The 15,940-nt window shown below is 59.3% G+C and overlaps 3 protein-coding genes across 3 annotated transcripts; all 3 read left to right on the top strand.

Annotated features, from left to right (window-relative positions):
- Window positions 1-886: 886 nt before the first annotated feature.
- BXZ73DRAFT_105562 (uncharacterized protein) lies at window positions 887-3,355 on the top strand (the record flags this gene model as incomplete). Its single annotated transcript, XM_048016304.1, has 17 exons — window positions 887-972; window positions 1,029-1,113; window positions 1,169-1,182; window positions 1,243-1,351; window positions 1,411-1,428; window positions 1,497-1,522; window positions 1,584-1,609; window positions 1,659-1,693; window positions 1,746-1,785; window positions 1,847-1,862; window positions 1,912-1,957; window positions 2,024-2,124; window positions 2,176-2,235; window positions 2,297-2,324; window positions 2,392-2,449; window positions 2,520-2,703; window positions 3,193-3,355. The coding sequence occupies 17 exons, from the start codon at window positions 887-889 to the stop codon at window positions 3,353-3,355; spliced, it is 1,095 nt and encodes a 364-aa protein (XP_047873615.1).
- Window positions 3,356-7,251: 3,896 nt separating this feature from the next.
- On the top strand, window positions 7,252-9,316 carry BXZ73DRAFT_105563 (uncharacterized protein; the record flags this gene model as incomplete). Its single annotated transcript, XM_048016305.1, has 17 exons — window positions 7,252-7,337; window positions 7,397-7,481; window positions 7,537-7,550; window positions 7,618-7,726; window positions 7,786-7,803; window positions 7,872-7,897; window positions 7,952-7,977; window positions 8,027-8,061; window positions 8,115-8,154; window positions 8,216-8,231; window positions 8,286-8,331; window positions 8,398-8,498; window positions 8,558-8,617; window positions 8,679-8,706; window positions 8,767-8,824; window positions 8,885-9,045; window positions 9,299-9,316. The coding sequence occupies 17 exons, from the start codon at window positions 7,252-7,254 to the stop codon at window positions 9,314-9,316; spliced, it is 927 nt and encodes a 308-aa protein (XP_047873616.1).
- A 4,141-nt stretch (window positions 9,317-13,457) lies between these two features.
- On the top strand, window positions 13,458-15,894 carry BXZ73DRAFT_105564 (uncharacterized protein; the record flags this gene model as incomplete). The annotated part of the gene is made up of 17 exons (XM_048016306.1): window positions 13,458-13,543; window positions 13,612-13,696; window positions 13,752-13,765; window positions 13,829-13,937; window positions 14,001-14,018; window positions 14,087-14,112; window positions 14,170-14,195; window positions 14,250-14,284; window positions 14,336-14,375; window positions 14,437-14,452; window positions 14,502-14,547; window positions 14,614-14,714; window positions 14,774-14,833; window positions 14,892-14,919; window positions 14,973-15,030; window positions 15,103-15,294; window positions 15,740-15,894. The coding sequence occupies 17 exons, from the start codon at window positions 13,458-13,460 to the stop codon at window positions 15,892-15,894; spliced, it is 1,095 nt and encodes a 364-aa protein (XP_047873617.1).
- Between the last annotated feature and the right edge of the window lie 46 nt (window positions 15,895-15,940).

A 15,940-nucleotide genomic window follows, 5' to 3' on the forward strand; every position in this document is an offset into this window, starting at 1 on the left:
TACCATATTCGGCGAAGGGATGACGACACGACGGGCAACAGCCCAGCTTTGGAGCCCGAAAACGCGTAGAAAAAACCTGTCACAGGTGTCATTTCCGGCATGTATTTTTCCAGGGGAGAAAAAGGATGGGAAAGGCGAACTTTTATGTCAAGTTTGTGTGTGTCATAGAATATCCTGAAAGGTGACGTTTGAGGCGAATTTTTCGGCCCGACAGAATACAGTGCTCAGAACAAAGACAATATGATTCATTGTAAAGGCAATAGATCGTGTATAGTATGTGAGTAACAAACAAGTGAGTACAAATGATAAGTAACGCGCGTTATTGGAACGGGTACCAAAGGTCTCTTTATCGATCGTTTTCAGCACCCCGTAAATCAGACGGAGAAATTGCCCATTTTAGTGCCTTTTTCACACGCGCACAAAAGGCTGCAGAAAAGACGCCTTTGACAAGCTTTTTCTACGCCTTTTCGGGCTCCGAAGCTGGGCCGTTGCCCGTCGTGCGAGCGACTCGGATGGCGCGCGTCTTTCGGCTGTTGGATTGTTGCTGACACTGACAGGCCGTCGTCCCCTGCAGACTGCGCACGAATGTCGTTCCCATGAAATATCACCGTCGTCCCTGTGGCGCCCTTAGGGCCTCAACTTCTTTGGCTTCCGATTTTCCTCTGTGTTCCTCCGTGACCCGTCCACGTTCTCCGCACACCCGTTCTCTCTCTCTCGGTCTGGCACTAGCTCGGCGACCTCTAACCTCGCTGTCGCCCTCTGCATCCAATCTCGCCGTGGCCCGACGCGCACCGACGCGCCCTGAGGCCTGAGCCCCTGCCCCCACTCTCCGCCGGTCGCGGACGGATGAGGATCGCTCGCCGCGACGCCCCCAGCACCCCGTCGAATGTCCGACTCGTTCTCACTGCCGACGCCCCCTTCCCTCGACCTGACGATCGGCGCCGAGCTCGTCGGACTCGGCGTCTCGCTCGCGTGTGTTGCCACGTGTTTCTCGATCGCGACTTCACGCTCCTGACACGCGACGACAGGCTCTATGGCGCGACGACCGGCCAGCTCTTCTGGTACTTTCGGAGGCTCGACGGGTTGAGCCTGAGGAAGTGGATGGTCTACTACGTGAGTCTTTGTTCGGTCTTGTGCGCATATAGTCAGGTTGGACAGGCGTTTATAGGTCGTGGCGTTATGGTGAGCTTGAACTTCTGTAGAGCTGCTGCAGGAAGTCTCATGCCGCTTTCCCCATGCCAGGCTGTTGGGCACCGTACAAGCCGTGCTCTCCTCATATCTCCTGGGCAGATACGTTGTCGTCGGAAGGGGTAACCTCGCCGCCATCTTCGGCTCCACGAAGGCTTACGCGGTGGGTCCCTCCGTGAACCCCTGCCGTGTCCGTGTTCACATGTGTCGTTGACCTTGCAGGCAAATACCATAGCGTTGGTGAGTGATAGCTGTTGCTCGACAATGCCCAGGCCAGCTTCTGACATACTCGCCCTTCTCCGTCGCAGGACATCAGCAGCTGCATGGTCCGGTTGTAAGTATGAACCTCGGTTGGTTGTGCAACGTCAAATGCTCAGACGAGCATCAAACCGCAGTGGATACTTCTACAGGATCTGGAAATGTGAGCCTCGCGATCTGCCCACGTCTCGCGCTGACCCATGCTTTTCCAGTCAACCGCAAACGATATCTGGCCTTGATCATTCTGGTTCGTACATGCGTTTTTTTCACTATGGATGACATGCAAGTGCTTTTTTCAGGGTGCCGTTTTGACACTGCTGGTGACTGCAGTGTCCCTTTGTGAGTGTGTTTCGCTCGATTGGTTTCCCATCAGCGCTGACTTGCTTGTACGCGAGTCAAGTCTTCAGCATCCGCTCGTGAGCTGGCCCCCGCACGTCCTTCGGGACGTCAGCTGACGTGTTGCAGGGCCCGCTTGGACTTCTTCTGGCAAATTCCAGGAGCGCATTTGACCGTGAGCGTTCGCCGTGCTGTGATCTCATCCTGCCGCTCGTCTGACAGAGTTTGAACAACTCGACAGTGGACGTTCTTCCTCGCGTCCGGTGTGCAGATTGTTATCGACATGATGATCTCCTTCGCCGTCTTCGTGTCCTTCCTGCGGTTCTACACCGGGATCAAACGGTCCGCGCGGCGTGTCTTGCTCGTCTCGTAGATGCTCAACACGCGCCTCAGATTGGACCTGTTGATCCGGACCATCGTGGTGTTTGCACTCAGCACAGGCTCGCTCAACGTGTGCGTGCCGTCTCACGCATTCTCTCCGCGCGGTCTCGACGCTGACCGTTGGCGCACATAGCATCCTCTCGACCTGTAGTATGATCATCGTAAGCCTCCCTCTCCGAGCGAGTCCGTACAGCCCGGCAGCAGTAGCCGCTAACCCCCCGCGAGCAGTTCAGCGTGCTTCCAGCAAGCTATGTGTTCGTCGCCACGGTCTGGGTCTTCTGCCAACGTGCGTGTCGCTCTTCTTCTTCTTGTCCTTCTTATGCGCCTGCTTACCTCGCATCCGCATCCGCGCGCAGTGGAGATCTGCTCGTTCCTCGCCGTGCTCAACACCGAGAAGGAGCTCGTGCACCGCTCGCTGAACCACGCCCAGCTCGCGCGCGGCACCGCGGGCGAGACGATCCTGCTCACGACGAGGGTCGACGTCGGCTCCTTCCCGGGCACGCTGCCGCCGTCGATGGGTGGCGTCACGGAGGAGGGCGAGTTAGATTGGGAAGGGGCGAGCCGGCTCGGAGGCCCGGCGGGGCCGGCAGGGCCAGGGTTCCACGGATATGTGTATGGGCGGACGGGAAGTGCGATGGATTCTGAGGTGAGCGCGGGGAAGGGGAAGGGGGTGGGGCTGGGCGGGGTGGGGTTTGTGGATGGGAGACCTACTGTTGGGGGGAGCGGGGTCTTGACCGGATAAGAAATGTGAGTTTCCGCGTCTGTGCCTCCTCGGATGCACGCTGATGGTGCGGCACAGTCGGATTTTCCCATGTAGAGCAATGGACTGACTAGATGATGGATCGCTCTCTGGACGGCTGCGACCTCGCGTCTCTGCCGAGCTCGTACCCTGTGCATCTCTGCTCTCGAGTCTCTCGCTGTCGTCGCATCAGCTCTCACACGTCACATCTACACTGACGCATCCCCCGCTCGAATCTCTGAGCCTGGCTCTTTCCACGCCTTGTATACAGCACTTCTGGTGCCCGTTAGTCTTCCCTTCCTCACCAGAACTCACCGCTCTCCTCAATCCCTCGAACTCGACCTCGACCTCTACCCCGCGCCCTCACCCCCTTACACGACGATCCTGAGCCGTCGGTTACCCCCACCTCTATACCGCCTAGCCTCGCACACGGCCTACAGTCACAGCCTCTAATTTTTCTCCTCAAGAACACGCGACTCCAAACCCTGTTCTCCAGCTCCCCCGTGTCATGGACGTCCGCAGGGGTGTCTGACGCTCCGAGCCCAGTGCGTGCCCTCGCTCGAACCTCGAGCGGCACGAGCGGCGCTGAGCGCTGAGCGCGCGGGGCCTCGCGACGTGCGCGCGTCAGCCGCGCCCCGCCCGTGTCGCGCAGTCGGGACTCGGTGCGAGGCTCAGCACCCCCAGCTCCTCCTTCTCCTTCTCCTTCTCCTACGGCAGGCACGCGTGCGCGCGCGCACCACACCAGCTGCGCCGAAGGCGGACGGGACGCGCGTGCCGTCGCCGGCCCCGCGACTCTGCACGTATGTATTTCGACGCGCGGGCGCAAGAGCCGGCGGAGACTCGGAGCGCATGCGCGCGCGCGTGTCCGGGAGCCGGGGGGGGGGGGGGGGGTGGTCTTCGACGGCGTGCCGCGCCGAGGACGACGGCTGGCGTTCGTTGTGTCGATACCGATGCGTACATATGGCCCTCGATCGGCGGGCGCTTGACGCCGAGGAGGCCGCGCGCGGTGGCAGGGCGATTGAGTAGATTGCGAATGGCGGTGGCAGTGGGCCCGGCGCGACGGAGAGGAGGAGGAGGAGGAGGAGGAGGAGGAGGAGGTTGAATGAAAGAGACCGGTTCAGCGTCTCCCCTAAGGGAGATGCCCCGGAACCAGCAGCTTGGTTAGATGGAGATTCATCGGAGCGTGGAGAGAGCGGAGCAAGGCCCGAGACGCGCTCACGGAGAGGACTGTATGTAGTCTATAGAACGGGAACCAGCGCGGGTTCTGTCGAGTGGCGGAGTCGAACTCCCCACCGCCTCCAGGCGGAGCTCCCACGGTTCGGCCCGGAATGCGCGCACGGGCTCCGCGCACCCTCCTCACGAGGCTGCCTCCTCTTCCTCCCGACGCCCATCCCCAGCGGGTCTGGTCCCCACCGTCGCCACCTTCCCCATCCGTACGTCCCCTGCACGAGTACTGTCGCTGTCGCCGCGCGCTGCACCCTCAACCGGGAACCAGGCCTCAGGTGTGTCTCTCTCCTCCGCGGCGATGCGTGGAGATCTGGATACTGGACTGGGGCTATGTCCACACAGACCGGGCGCGCGGTGTGGCGTAGGTGCAGCGCGCACAGCCTGGAAACGGTCACGGATGCTGGTGCAGGGTGGGGATGCATATAGGCGGGTGCGTGCAGTGGTGTTGGATGAACGCATCGCCGTCCATTGTGCGCTCAGCGCAGGGGATATGAAGGCGCGTTGATAGGTGGACAGTGGAGGTTGGATGGATGGCGACGGGGGACGGACAGCTTGGCGAACAAGTCCGCAATCTGCGGGCGGCATCGTCGTCGTTGTCCTACGCTGTGCCCGTGTCGTCCATTGTGTGCAGGCTCAAAGTGCTCTGGTGCCGCCTTTGCTGCGCCGATGCGTCGTGCGTGAGCCCACGCTGACGACGTGACAATCGCAGATCCCCAATGTCCGTGCGCCATACACAACGTGTGGCCCGGGGGAAGGACAACAAAGCACACGATGCGGGCCGTTCACCCACCACTTCCACCTCCGTTGTGGCTTCTCGCCCGATCTCTCGAAGGGGATCTCTGCACGAGGCACGTTGCGTTCCGTATGCATTCGGTCATCTTCTCTCTCAGCCGCCTGCCCAATCTGGAGAGCTCTCGAACACGCTGCGCACCGCACGCTGTGCGCGCTTCACTCGCCCGCATCTCCGTCGTCCCTCTGCGTGCACGCTGCATGAGTGGCGGACCACGATGCACGCCAGAACCCAGGGAGGCGCTACGCGTACATCTATCATCTCGTATCCATACCGATGGGGTGCAGCGTGCACGCTGAGGTGTTCCTTTGCACCCCCGTGCCGACGTCCTGGCTCCCCATCTGTATAGATCGAGCATCTCACTTGAGTATATGTGGTGTGCTGACGCTGGGACGGATAACGATCCGTCCTGGCGTCTTAGCTCTTCTAGTGCCCGCGGTACTCGGTTCGCAGGAGGTGAAAGCTGGGACGATCCCGACGGGCGGATCCACTGTATTTGCACCGTAGTAACGTCCCGCGAGCCTCGACGCCAAAGTGCACGCGCGCTCTGGCCGCGCAAGGTTGTTCTTGACGCCCTTGAACGACTGATCAACGTTAAACGTTAAACTAGAGTCGTCGTATTCCTTTTGGCCCTGTCCACGCCACGTTCCAATCAATCCATGGGTGGGTCTCGGGCCGCAGACTTACTTTCGTTGACCACGTAACGTCTGCGCAGGGCGTTTCTCTTGACGAAGCGGCTGGATTGTACGCCAACTACCAGTTTCCTCACTCCATACGGGGACTCGAGGAGTTGAAGGAAGTCAAGTACGTCGGGTTTCGCTTCGTCAAACATGATCATCGTAAGTGGAACCGACGTCCGCAGGGATCGCTCGGAGCCCCGCGCGTATCGCTCGAGCCTCCGAGAGGGACGGACACGAGCGGCGCTGAGGGCCTCGCGACGCGCAGTGTTCATAAGCGCATCATGGTCAGCGCCGCCCGTGTCGCCCGCACGGCAGAGAGCTCGCGCAGGCGGGGCCTGCAAACCGTCGCGGTCGCTGCGCCCGCGTGTGCTCGTCTCGCGGACGGCCCGATGCGCATCGCACCGACGTCGAAGGCGACGACGCGCGTAGGTGTCGCTGGCAGGGCGTGCTACAGCGCGTCTGTGATACGTACATGTCGAAGCGCGGGCGCAAGAAGTGCGCAGCGTTGGGCTCGCTGGAGGTGACAGAGAGCATGCGCGCGTGCGTGCGGCCAGGAACCGTGGTTTTCGACGCCGCGGAGGGGGTGCTCCGAGTCGAGGACGACGGGTGGTATTTGTTGTGTCGATGTCGATGACCGTCGGTCGGCGTGCGCTCGACGCCGGCGCTGCCCGGGTGCACAGTGTCGGCGCGACGAACGGACGGACGTCTGATGAGCGAGAGCGCGACGCTGGTTGCAGCTGGTGCTTGATGCCGAGGGGGCCGCGGGTGGCAGGGCGATTGGAATGCGAACGGGGGTGGCGCGGCGAGACGGAGAGGTGCAGTGGCTTGGTTTGATGGAGCAGATGAATGGGAAATCTAGGGAGACGGGAGTATGGTTCGAGACGCGCTCGCGGAGAGAACTGTAACGATCCACGCTAGAGGCAGAAAGTTATATCAGCCGCCTACGCTAGTTGAGGCAGCTCTGGTCGTAACGGTATGTAAGCGACCGCGACGGCTGGACTTGGACCAGAAAAACAGGCCGTCATACGTGATGTCCAATTTCAATGCCATCCAGAGTCGACGGGCACGCACCATCGCACACTGCATGAGGGGCTGCGATCTAACCGCGCGTTGCTACATTTAGTCCCTCGATATCTATACTTAATCCGCGCATGGTTTTCCATAGGTGGTGGAAGGATTTCGGAGTTCATTCCTTGATGGGCGTCTACATTCCCATATTCGGCACATCGTCGGGAGAGGGAGGACGAGCGCCTCAGCTGGCGTTTTTCGGCTATTGGATTGTTGCTGACATGGACAGGCCGTTGTCCATGGACGGCGCACGGAATTCGGATGTCGTTCCCATTAAATATCACCATCGTCCCTGTTGTCGCGCCCATAAGTAGGGCCTCAACCTCTCTTGGCCTCCGATTTCCCTCTCTGCGCTCCTCCGTCCACTCCGCTCGACGCAACCGTTCTTCGCGCAGCCGTTCTCTCGTTCTCCGTCAGAGGCTTTCTGGAACTAGCGCAGTGACCTCTCACCTCCCCGTCGCCCTCCACATCCAATCTCGCCGTGGCCCGACGCGCACCGACGCGCACCGAGCCCCCGCCCCCACTCTCCGCCGGTCGCGGACGGATGAGGATCGCTCGCCGCGACGCCCCCAGCACCCTGTCGAATGTCCGACCCGCCCTCGCTGCCGACGCCCTCTTCCCTCGACTTAACGATCGGCGCCGAGCTCGTCGGACTCGGCGTCTCGCTCGCGTGCGTCGCCACGTGTTTCTCGCGACTTCTCGCTGCTGACGCGCGACACACGACGACAGGCTCTATGGCGCGACGACCGGCCAGCTGTTCTGGTACTTTCGGAGGCTCGACGGGTTGAGCCTGAGGAAGTGGATGGTCTACTACGTGAGTCTTCGTTCGTTCTTGTGCGCATATAGTCAGGTTGGACAGGCGTTTATAGGTCGTGGCGTTATGGTGAGCCTGTACTTCTGCAGGCCGCAGAGCCGCCGCGGGAAGTCTTATGCCGCTTTTCGCGTACCAGGTTGTTGGGCACCGTGCAAGCCGTGCTCTCTTCATATCTCCTGGTCAGATACCTCATACTCGGAAGGGGTAACCTCGCCGCCGTCTTCGGCTCCACGAAGGTTTATGCGGTGTGTCCCTCCGTGAATCCCTGTCGCGTCCGTGCTCACATATGTCGTTGACCCTGCAGGTACATACCATGGCGTTGGTGAGTGATCGCTGTTGCTCGATAATGCCCTCGCCAACCTCTCACATACTCGCCCTTCTCTCTCGCAGGACATCAGCAGCGCCATGGTCCGGTTGTAAGTACCCTCGGCTGTGCAGTGTCAAATGCTCACACGAGCACCGCACCGCAGTGGATACTTCTACAGGATCTGGAAATGTGAGCCTCGAAATCTGCCCACGTCTCGCGCTGATCCATGCTCTTCCAGTCAACCGGAGGCGATATCTCGCCTTGATTATTCTGGTTCGTACCTGCTTCTTTCACCATGGATGACGCACAACTTCCGTCTCTCTCAGGGTGCTGTCTTGACACTGCTAGTGGCTGCAGTGTCGTTTTGTGAGCGCGCTTCGCCCGTTTTGTTTCCTATCGACGCTGACTTGCTTGCACGCGAGTCAAGTCTTCGGCATCGCCTCGTGAGCGACAGTGTCTCCTGCATGTCCTTCGGAACTTAAACTGACGTGTCGCAGAGCCCGCTTGGAATTCTTCTGGCAAATTCCAGCAGCGCATTTGACCGTGAGCGTTCGCTGTGCTATGATCTCATCCTGCCGCTCGTCTGACAGAGTTTGAACACCTCGCTAGTGGACGTTCTTCCTCGCGTCTGGTGCGCAGATCGCCGTCGACTTGATGATCTCCTTCGCCGTCTTCGTGTCCTTCTTGCAGTTCTACTCTGGGATCAAACGGTCCGCGCCGCGCGCCTCGTTCGTCTCATAGATGCTCAACACAGTCGTTCGCTCTTTAGATTGGACCTGTTAATCCGGACCATCGTAGTCTTTGCACTCAGCACGGGCTCGCTCAACGTGTGCGTGCCGTCCCGCGCCGTCTCTCTACGCGGTCTCGGCGCTGACGGTCTGCGCACACAGCATCCTCTCGACCTGCGGCGTCGTCGTCGTGAGCCACCCCATCCTCCGTGCAGCCCGGCAGCAGTAGCCGCTGACCGCCCGCGAGCAGTACAGCGTGGTTCCGGGTAGTTATGTGTTCGTCGCTACGATCTGGGTCTTCTGCCAGCGTGCGTGTCTCTCTTTTTTTCTTACGCGCCTGCTGACCTCCCATCCGCCTCCGCGCGCAGTCGAGATCTGCTCGTTTTTCGCCGTGCTCAACACCGAGAAGGAGCTCGTGCACCGCTCGCTGAACCACGCCCAGCTCGCTCGCGGCACGGCCGGGGAGACTATCCAGTTCACGACGAGGCTCGACGTCGGCTCGTTCCCGGCACGCTCCAGTCGTCGATGGGTGCGTCGACGAAGGCGGGTTAGATCAGGGAGGGTCGAGCCGGTTAGGGTCGACCGGGCAAGGTTGCGACGGGTACGGATACGGGCGGAGGGGAAGCGTGGTGGTTTCGGGGGCGAGCGCGGGAAGAGGGAAGGGGGTGGAGTTTGTGGACGGGGGACGCACTGGTGAGGAGGAGGGGGGTCTTGACCGGACGAGAAAGGTGAGTTTGTGCGTTTGTGCGTGCTAGCATGTGCGTGCTAACTATGTGGTCCAGTCAGAGCTTTCCGTGTAGGGCGCTGGACTGACTGGATGGCTGCACCCTCGCATCTCTGCTCTCGAGTCTCTCACTCTCCTCTCATGCCCTCGCACGTCGCATTTGTACTGACGCATACTCCGCAATCTCTCAGCCTGCAGTCTAATTCTACGCCTCATAAACATTAATTCTACTGCACGTTAGTCTTCCGTTTCTCATCAGAGTCCGTCGCTCTCCTCACTTCGTTGACCTCGACCCCATCTCTCCCCCGCGCTCTCGCCCCTTCTAAGACGATCCTGAGCCGTCGGTACCCCACACCGCTTTGCCGCCTACGCACACAGGCCTACTACAGCCGCAGCCTCTCAATTTCCTCTGCATGAACACGCGACTCCAACTCTCGGTCTCAAGCTCCGGCGTGTCATGGCAGGTACGTCTGACTCTCCAGGATCAGCGCGTGTCGCTTGAGCCTCGAGGGACACGAGCAGTGCTGCGTTCTGAGCGGGCGTGGTCTCGCGACGTGTGCGCATCGGCGCATCGGCGCTCAGGTCACCCGCGTGGCGGAGGCGCGAGCGGGCGGGGCCCAGTGCAAAACGTCGCAGTCGCGATGGCTAGGCTCGGGCGCTTTCCCACGACGCGCGATGGGCGTGCATGTGCGCACCACTGCACCAGCTGCGCCGAAGGCGACGAGACGCGCGTGTCGTCGCCGACACCGCGCGTCTGCTCGTAAGTATTTGGGAGCGCGGTGCGCAGGGTCGGGATCGCCGGAGGTGACAGAGGGCGCGCGCGCGTGTGTATGGCCGGGAACCGTGCGTGCCAGTTTTCGACGCCACGGAGGGGGCCGCGCCGCTCGGGGACGAAGGCTGGCGTGCCGCGTTTGTTGCGTCGATGTCGATACATATGGCCCTCGATCGGCATGCGCTCGACAGCGGCGCTGCGGGCGTGCGAGGTGTCGCGACGGACGGACGTCTGATGAGCGAGAGCGCAGCGCCGGTTGCAGCTGCTGTCGTGGGCGGTGAGTGGTGATGCTTGGCGCCGAGGAGGCCGCGGGTAGCAGGGAAATTAAGGAGATTGCGAATGGCGGCGGCAGTGGGCACGGCGCGACGCAAAGAAGGAGGAGGGGGAGGAGGAGGAGGAGGGGGTTGAAAGAGAGAGACCGATTCAGCATCTCCCCTACAGGGAGATGCCCCAGAACCAGCAGCTTGGTTGGAGGGAGATTAATCGGAGCGCGGAATAGAGGGAGAGCGGAGCAAGGCTCGAGACGCGCTCGCGGAGAGGACTGTACATAACGGTCCACTGCGGAGGCAGAGGGAGACATATCAGCCGCCTACGCTATTTGAGACAGCTCCGGTCGTGAGGTTTTGTAAGCGACCGCGACCGCTCGACTCGGACGAGAACATAGAGGCGACCGCGGCGGGACCGCGGGCCCTTTCCCGTCGGGTGGCGGCCGGCGCGCCGCGCGCGTGGAGGCGCGCGCATCGGAGGACGGAGAGCCGGGTCGCCCAGAGTCTCTGAGGCGGTCGACGTTGAGTTGACAACGATGTGACGCACGAGAAAGCGGTCGAGGGCGCGTGCGCAGGGGAGGTGCTTGTAGCCGGCTTGGAGCAGAATTTACGCCTCGAGCACCCTTTCAAGCAGGCTCGGGGCGTGGGGTTGAGGTTGGTACGGACGCTTGGAATCTACAAATCACCATGGTGCGCAGTTTATCGCCCCGCCCACTCGCCAGTTTGTTGTCTCTGGTCAAGCCGACGAAGTGGCGAGACTTTCCGGGATGGTCAGCCATTCAAGCCCCTGAACGCTACAGCTGGAACACTACGTGTTTGTCTTTGCTCCCCAAGCTTTTCAGCACGCCGCGCACGTCCTCACCACCTGGTAATCTCTCACACGCATCTAGAGCAAACGGCGAGTGTTTCGTCCAAGGTTTCGTACGTTGATGTCTGGAGCGTCTCTGCGAAGCTGGTTGCGTCCCACGACATATGACTCTGAGTGTCCTGTCTTCTTCAAGATCTGCACTGCACAAACAGTTCACCCGCCCCGGGATCGGCTCGGTGATCTACAGTGACGGTCAAAAATAATGCACACCCTGGCTCTGACGTCTAGTGCGCTTCATGGCGGGCTCGAATCTCGTCCGTTTTGGATGATATCTGTATGTACGGGTAGATATTCTGAATTAGAACCTGTGGGTACTTGTTTGAGAAGATTCGGACTAGTATTGAGCGAGATAGGAGGCAAACTCTGTGAGCCACCTTGTCACAGCTGTCACAGCTGTGGGCAGGGGGCGACAATGCATGTCCGTAGAAGCAGAACAGCAGAGAGTTGAGAGCTGCGATTTATTTGAGGCTTATTGGGAGTCTGAATGATGCTCTGTGTAGGAATTTCAGGCTGTAAAAACTTCTGGTCGGGTCATGTTTGAGCAAACATGGTTTTGAGCTTCCTCAACTCAAATCCGACCATTTATTCGCACAGGCTCGGTCTGACTGCTACTGCAACAATATGGAATATTTTTAACATGCTCATAGACGTGATTGATGCAAAAAACCAGAGGAGAAAAGGTGCAGATGTGGTTGTAGAAGGTGCACTGTGGTATTGATCAATGTCACACACATCACAAATCGATGTCTAGAACAGGACAAAGGACCCTGTGAGGCACGAAACTGCTGTGAGAACTTCCCATAAAGAAAGGCTTTCAGATAAGGCACGCAAGGTTGGCCGCTATGGCTTCGTTGCATGGGTACATACTCAGGAAGTTGCCTGATGTGACATGTGTGGCTTCACCAAGTATCCCCCGTCCCATGTTCGCCGTGTTTTTCGCAATTCGTGCATGGTATGTGTATGTATCAACTTTATAAGTCTCTGAAATGTGCTCAAGCTAAAATTCCAGAATACAGACAGCCAGGAAGGCAAAACAATGGAGGCAGGGCAATCATTGAATATGATCATGTCACATCAGGCAACTTCCTGAGTATGTACCCATGCAACGAAGCCATAGCGGCCAACCTTGCGTGCCTTATCTGAAAGCCTTTCTTTATGGGAAGTTCTCACAGCAGTTTCGTGCCTCACAGGGTCCTTTGTCCTGTTCTAGACATCGATTTGTGATGTGTGTGACATTGATCAATACCACAGTGCACCTTCTACAACCACATCTGCACCTTTTCTCCTCTGGTTTTTTGCATCAATCACGTCTATGAGCATGTTAAAAATATTCCATATTGTTGCAGTAGCAGTCAGACCGAGCCTGTGCGAATAAATGGTCGGATTTGAGTTGAGGAAGCTCAAAACCATGTTTGCTCAAACATGACCCGACCAGAAGTTTTTACAGCCTGAAATTCCTACACAGAGCATCATTCAGACTCCCAATAAGCCTCAAATAAATCGCAGCTCTCAACTCTCTGCTGTTCTGCTTCTACGGACATGCATTGTCGCCCCCTGCCCACAGCTGTGACAGCTGTGACAAGGTGGCTCACAGAGTTTGCCTCCTATCTCGCTCAATACTAGTCCGAATCTTCTCAAACAAGTACCCACAGGTTCTAATTCAGAATATCTACCCGTACATACAGATATCATCCAAAACGGACGAGATTCGAGCCCGCCATGAAGCGCACTAGACGTCAGAGCCAGGGTGTGCATTATTTTTGACCGTCACTGTACGTCTGTCGCTTTAATTAGCTGTATTACGTGGTTGTCGTGACGTCCGATTGCATGAAGACCATCCAGAGTCGACGGGCACGCACCAGAGCACACTGTGGGCAACCGTGGTCTGGCCACCTGGTGCTACCTTTATCCTCCTAGAGATCTGCACTTGATCCATGTACTATGGGCGGTGGAATGATGTCAGAGTTCACTCCTATGCGCCATTTGTATATGTGTCGAGCGTCTGCATTACCCTATGAAGACGCCAAACGGTATTCGGCTCTTTGCTGCCAGGACGTCGTCGTTGGGCCGCTCTCCGACGTCGTTTCATTTAAGGTGTTGCCGTCGCGCCCTCAGGGCCCCACCTGGTCTCCTCTCTGCCCTCAAAGTCTACGCCTCCGTTCTCGATCTCTCTCTCTAGCTCGGTGACGGCCCTGTTCCCGCCTCCCCGCATCCAATCCCGCCGCGGCCCGCACCGACGCGCACCGACCACTCTCCGCCGGTCGCGGACGGATGAGGATCGCTCGCCGCGACGCCCCCAGCACCCTGTCGAATGTCCGACCCGCCCTCGCTGCCGACGCCCTCTTCCCTCGACCTGACGATCGGCGCCGAGCTCGTCGGACTCGGCGTCTCTCTCGCGTGCGTCGCCTCGTGTTTCTCGATCGCGCCTTCACGCTGCTGACGCGCGACGCCGCGGCGAATGGCAGGCTCTATGGCGCGACGACTGGCCAGCTGCTCTGGTACTTTCGGAAGCTCGACGGGTTGAGCCTGAGGAAGTGGATGGTCTACTACGTGAGTCTTCGTTCGTTCTTGTGCGCATATAGTCAGGTTGGACGGGCGTTTGTAGGTCGTGGCGTTATGGTGAGCTTGTACAAGTTCTGCAGAGCCGCAGCGGGAAGTCTTATGCCGCTTTTCCCATACCAGGTTGTTGGGAACCGCGCATGTTGTGCTCTGCTGTTACCTGCTGGCCAGATACGTCGTCATCGGAAGGGGTGACCTTGTCGCCATCTTTGGCTCCACGAATATTTACTCGGTGCGGCTCCATGAACCTCTGCCGCGTCTGTGCTTACATGTGCCGGTGACGTTGACCTTCCAGGCAAGTGCGATGACGTCGGTGAGCGATAGCTATTGCTCGATAATGCCCTCGCCAGCCTCTCACATACTCGCCCTTCTCTATCGCAGGACATCAGCAGCGCCATGGTCCGGTTGTAAGTACCAACCTCGGCTGTGCAGTGTCAAATGCTCACACGAGCACCACACCGCAGTGGATACTTCTACAGGATCTGGAAATGTGAGCCTCGCGATCTGCTCATGTCTCGCGCTGACCGATGACATGATCTTCCAGTCAACCGTAGGCGATATCTCATCTTGATCATTCTGGTTCGTACACGCATCTCTTCACCGTAGATGACGTACGAGTGCCTCTTTCAGGGTGCTGTCTTGACACTGCTAGTGACTGCAATGGCCCTTTGTGAGTGCGCTTCGTCCGTTTGGTTTCCCATCGGCGCTGACTTGCTTGTACGCGAGTCAAGTCTTCAGCATCGGCGCGTGAGCTGTCTCCGGCACGTCTTTCGGAACGTAAGCTGACGTGTCGCAGAGCCCGCTTGGATTTTTCCTGGCAAATTGCTGAAGCGCATCTGACCGTGAGCATTCGCCGTGCTGTGATCTCATCCTGCCGGTCGTCTGACAGAATTGTTCCAACTCGCTAGTGGACGTTCTTCCTCGCGTCCGGCGCGGAGATCGTGATCGACTTGATGATCTCCTTCGCCGTCTTTGCGTCCTTGCTGCGGTTCTACACCGGGATCAAACGGTCCGCGCCGCGCGCTTCGCTCGTCTCGCAAATGCTCAACACAGCTGTTCGCTCCTCAGATTGGACCTGTTGATCCGGACCATCGTGGTCTTTGCACTCAGCACGGGCTCGCTCAACGTGTGCGTGCCGTCTCACGTCTTCTCTCTGCGCGGCTCCGCTGACCGTCTGCGCATACAGCATCCTCTCCACCTGCGACATCATCCTCGTAAGCCATCCTCCGACCCGACCCGGCCGGCGCCGCTGACCGCCCGCGAGCAGTTCAGCGTGCTTCCGGCGAGCTACGCGTTCGTCGCCGTGTACTGGGTCTTCAGCCAGCGTGCGTGTCTCGCCCTCGCTAGATCTCTTGCTCTTCTTCTTCTGCGCCTGCTGACCCCGCACCCGCACGCAGTCGAGATCTGCTCGTTCTTCGCCGTGATCAACGCCGAGAAGGAGCTCGTGCACCGGTCGCTGAACCACGCCCGGCTCGCGCGCGGCGCCGCCGGCGAGACGATCCAGCTCACGACGAGGGTCGAGCTCGGCTCGTTCGTGGGCACGCTCCAGCCGTCGGTCGGCGGCGTGGAGGAGGGCGAGTCAGAGTGGGGTGGGTCGAGCCGGTTGGGGTCGGTTGGGCAAGTGTGCTACGAGTGTGGGTACGGGCGGAGGGGATGCGCGGTAGGTCCGGGGGCGGGCACGGGGAGGGGGAAGGGGTGGAGTTTGTGGATGGGAGACGCGCTGTTGACGGCGTGGAGCAGGAGGGTCTTGACAGCACAAGAAAGGTGAGTTTTCGCCTCTGCGTCCAAGAATACACGCGCTAACTACGCGGTACAGTCGGGATTTTCCGTGTAGCGCGCCGGACTGACTAGCTAGATGACACTCTCTGGATGGCTGCGACCCCGTGTATCTGCCAAGATCATGCGATTTGCATTTCTGCTCGCGAGTTTCTCGCTCTCCTCTCGTGCCCTCGTACGTCGCATCCGTACCGACGCGTACCCCGCAATCCCTCAGCCTGCAGTCTAATTCTGCGCCTCGCGTCTACTGCACGTTAGTCTTCCTTTTCTCATCAGAGTCCGTCGCTCTCACTCCGTTGACCTCGACCTTCATATCTACCCCGCGCTCTCGCCCCTTCTACGACGATCCTGAGCCGACCGTACCCCACACCTCTACGCCGCCTACGCACACGGCCTATAACCGCAGCCCCTAAATTTTCTCCTTATGAACACGCGACTCTAAGCCTTGTTTTCCAGCTC

The sequence above is a fragment of the Epithele typhae genome, assembly GCF_022376455.1.
Source record: "Epithele typhae strain CBS 203.58 chromosome Unknown BXZ73scaffold_67, whole genome shotgun sequence".
NCBI lineage: Eukaryota > Fungi > Basidiomycota > Agaricomycetes > Polyporales > Epitheliaceae > Epithele > Epithele typhae.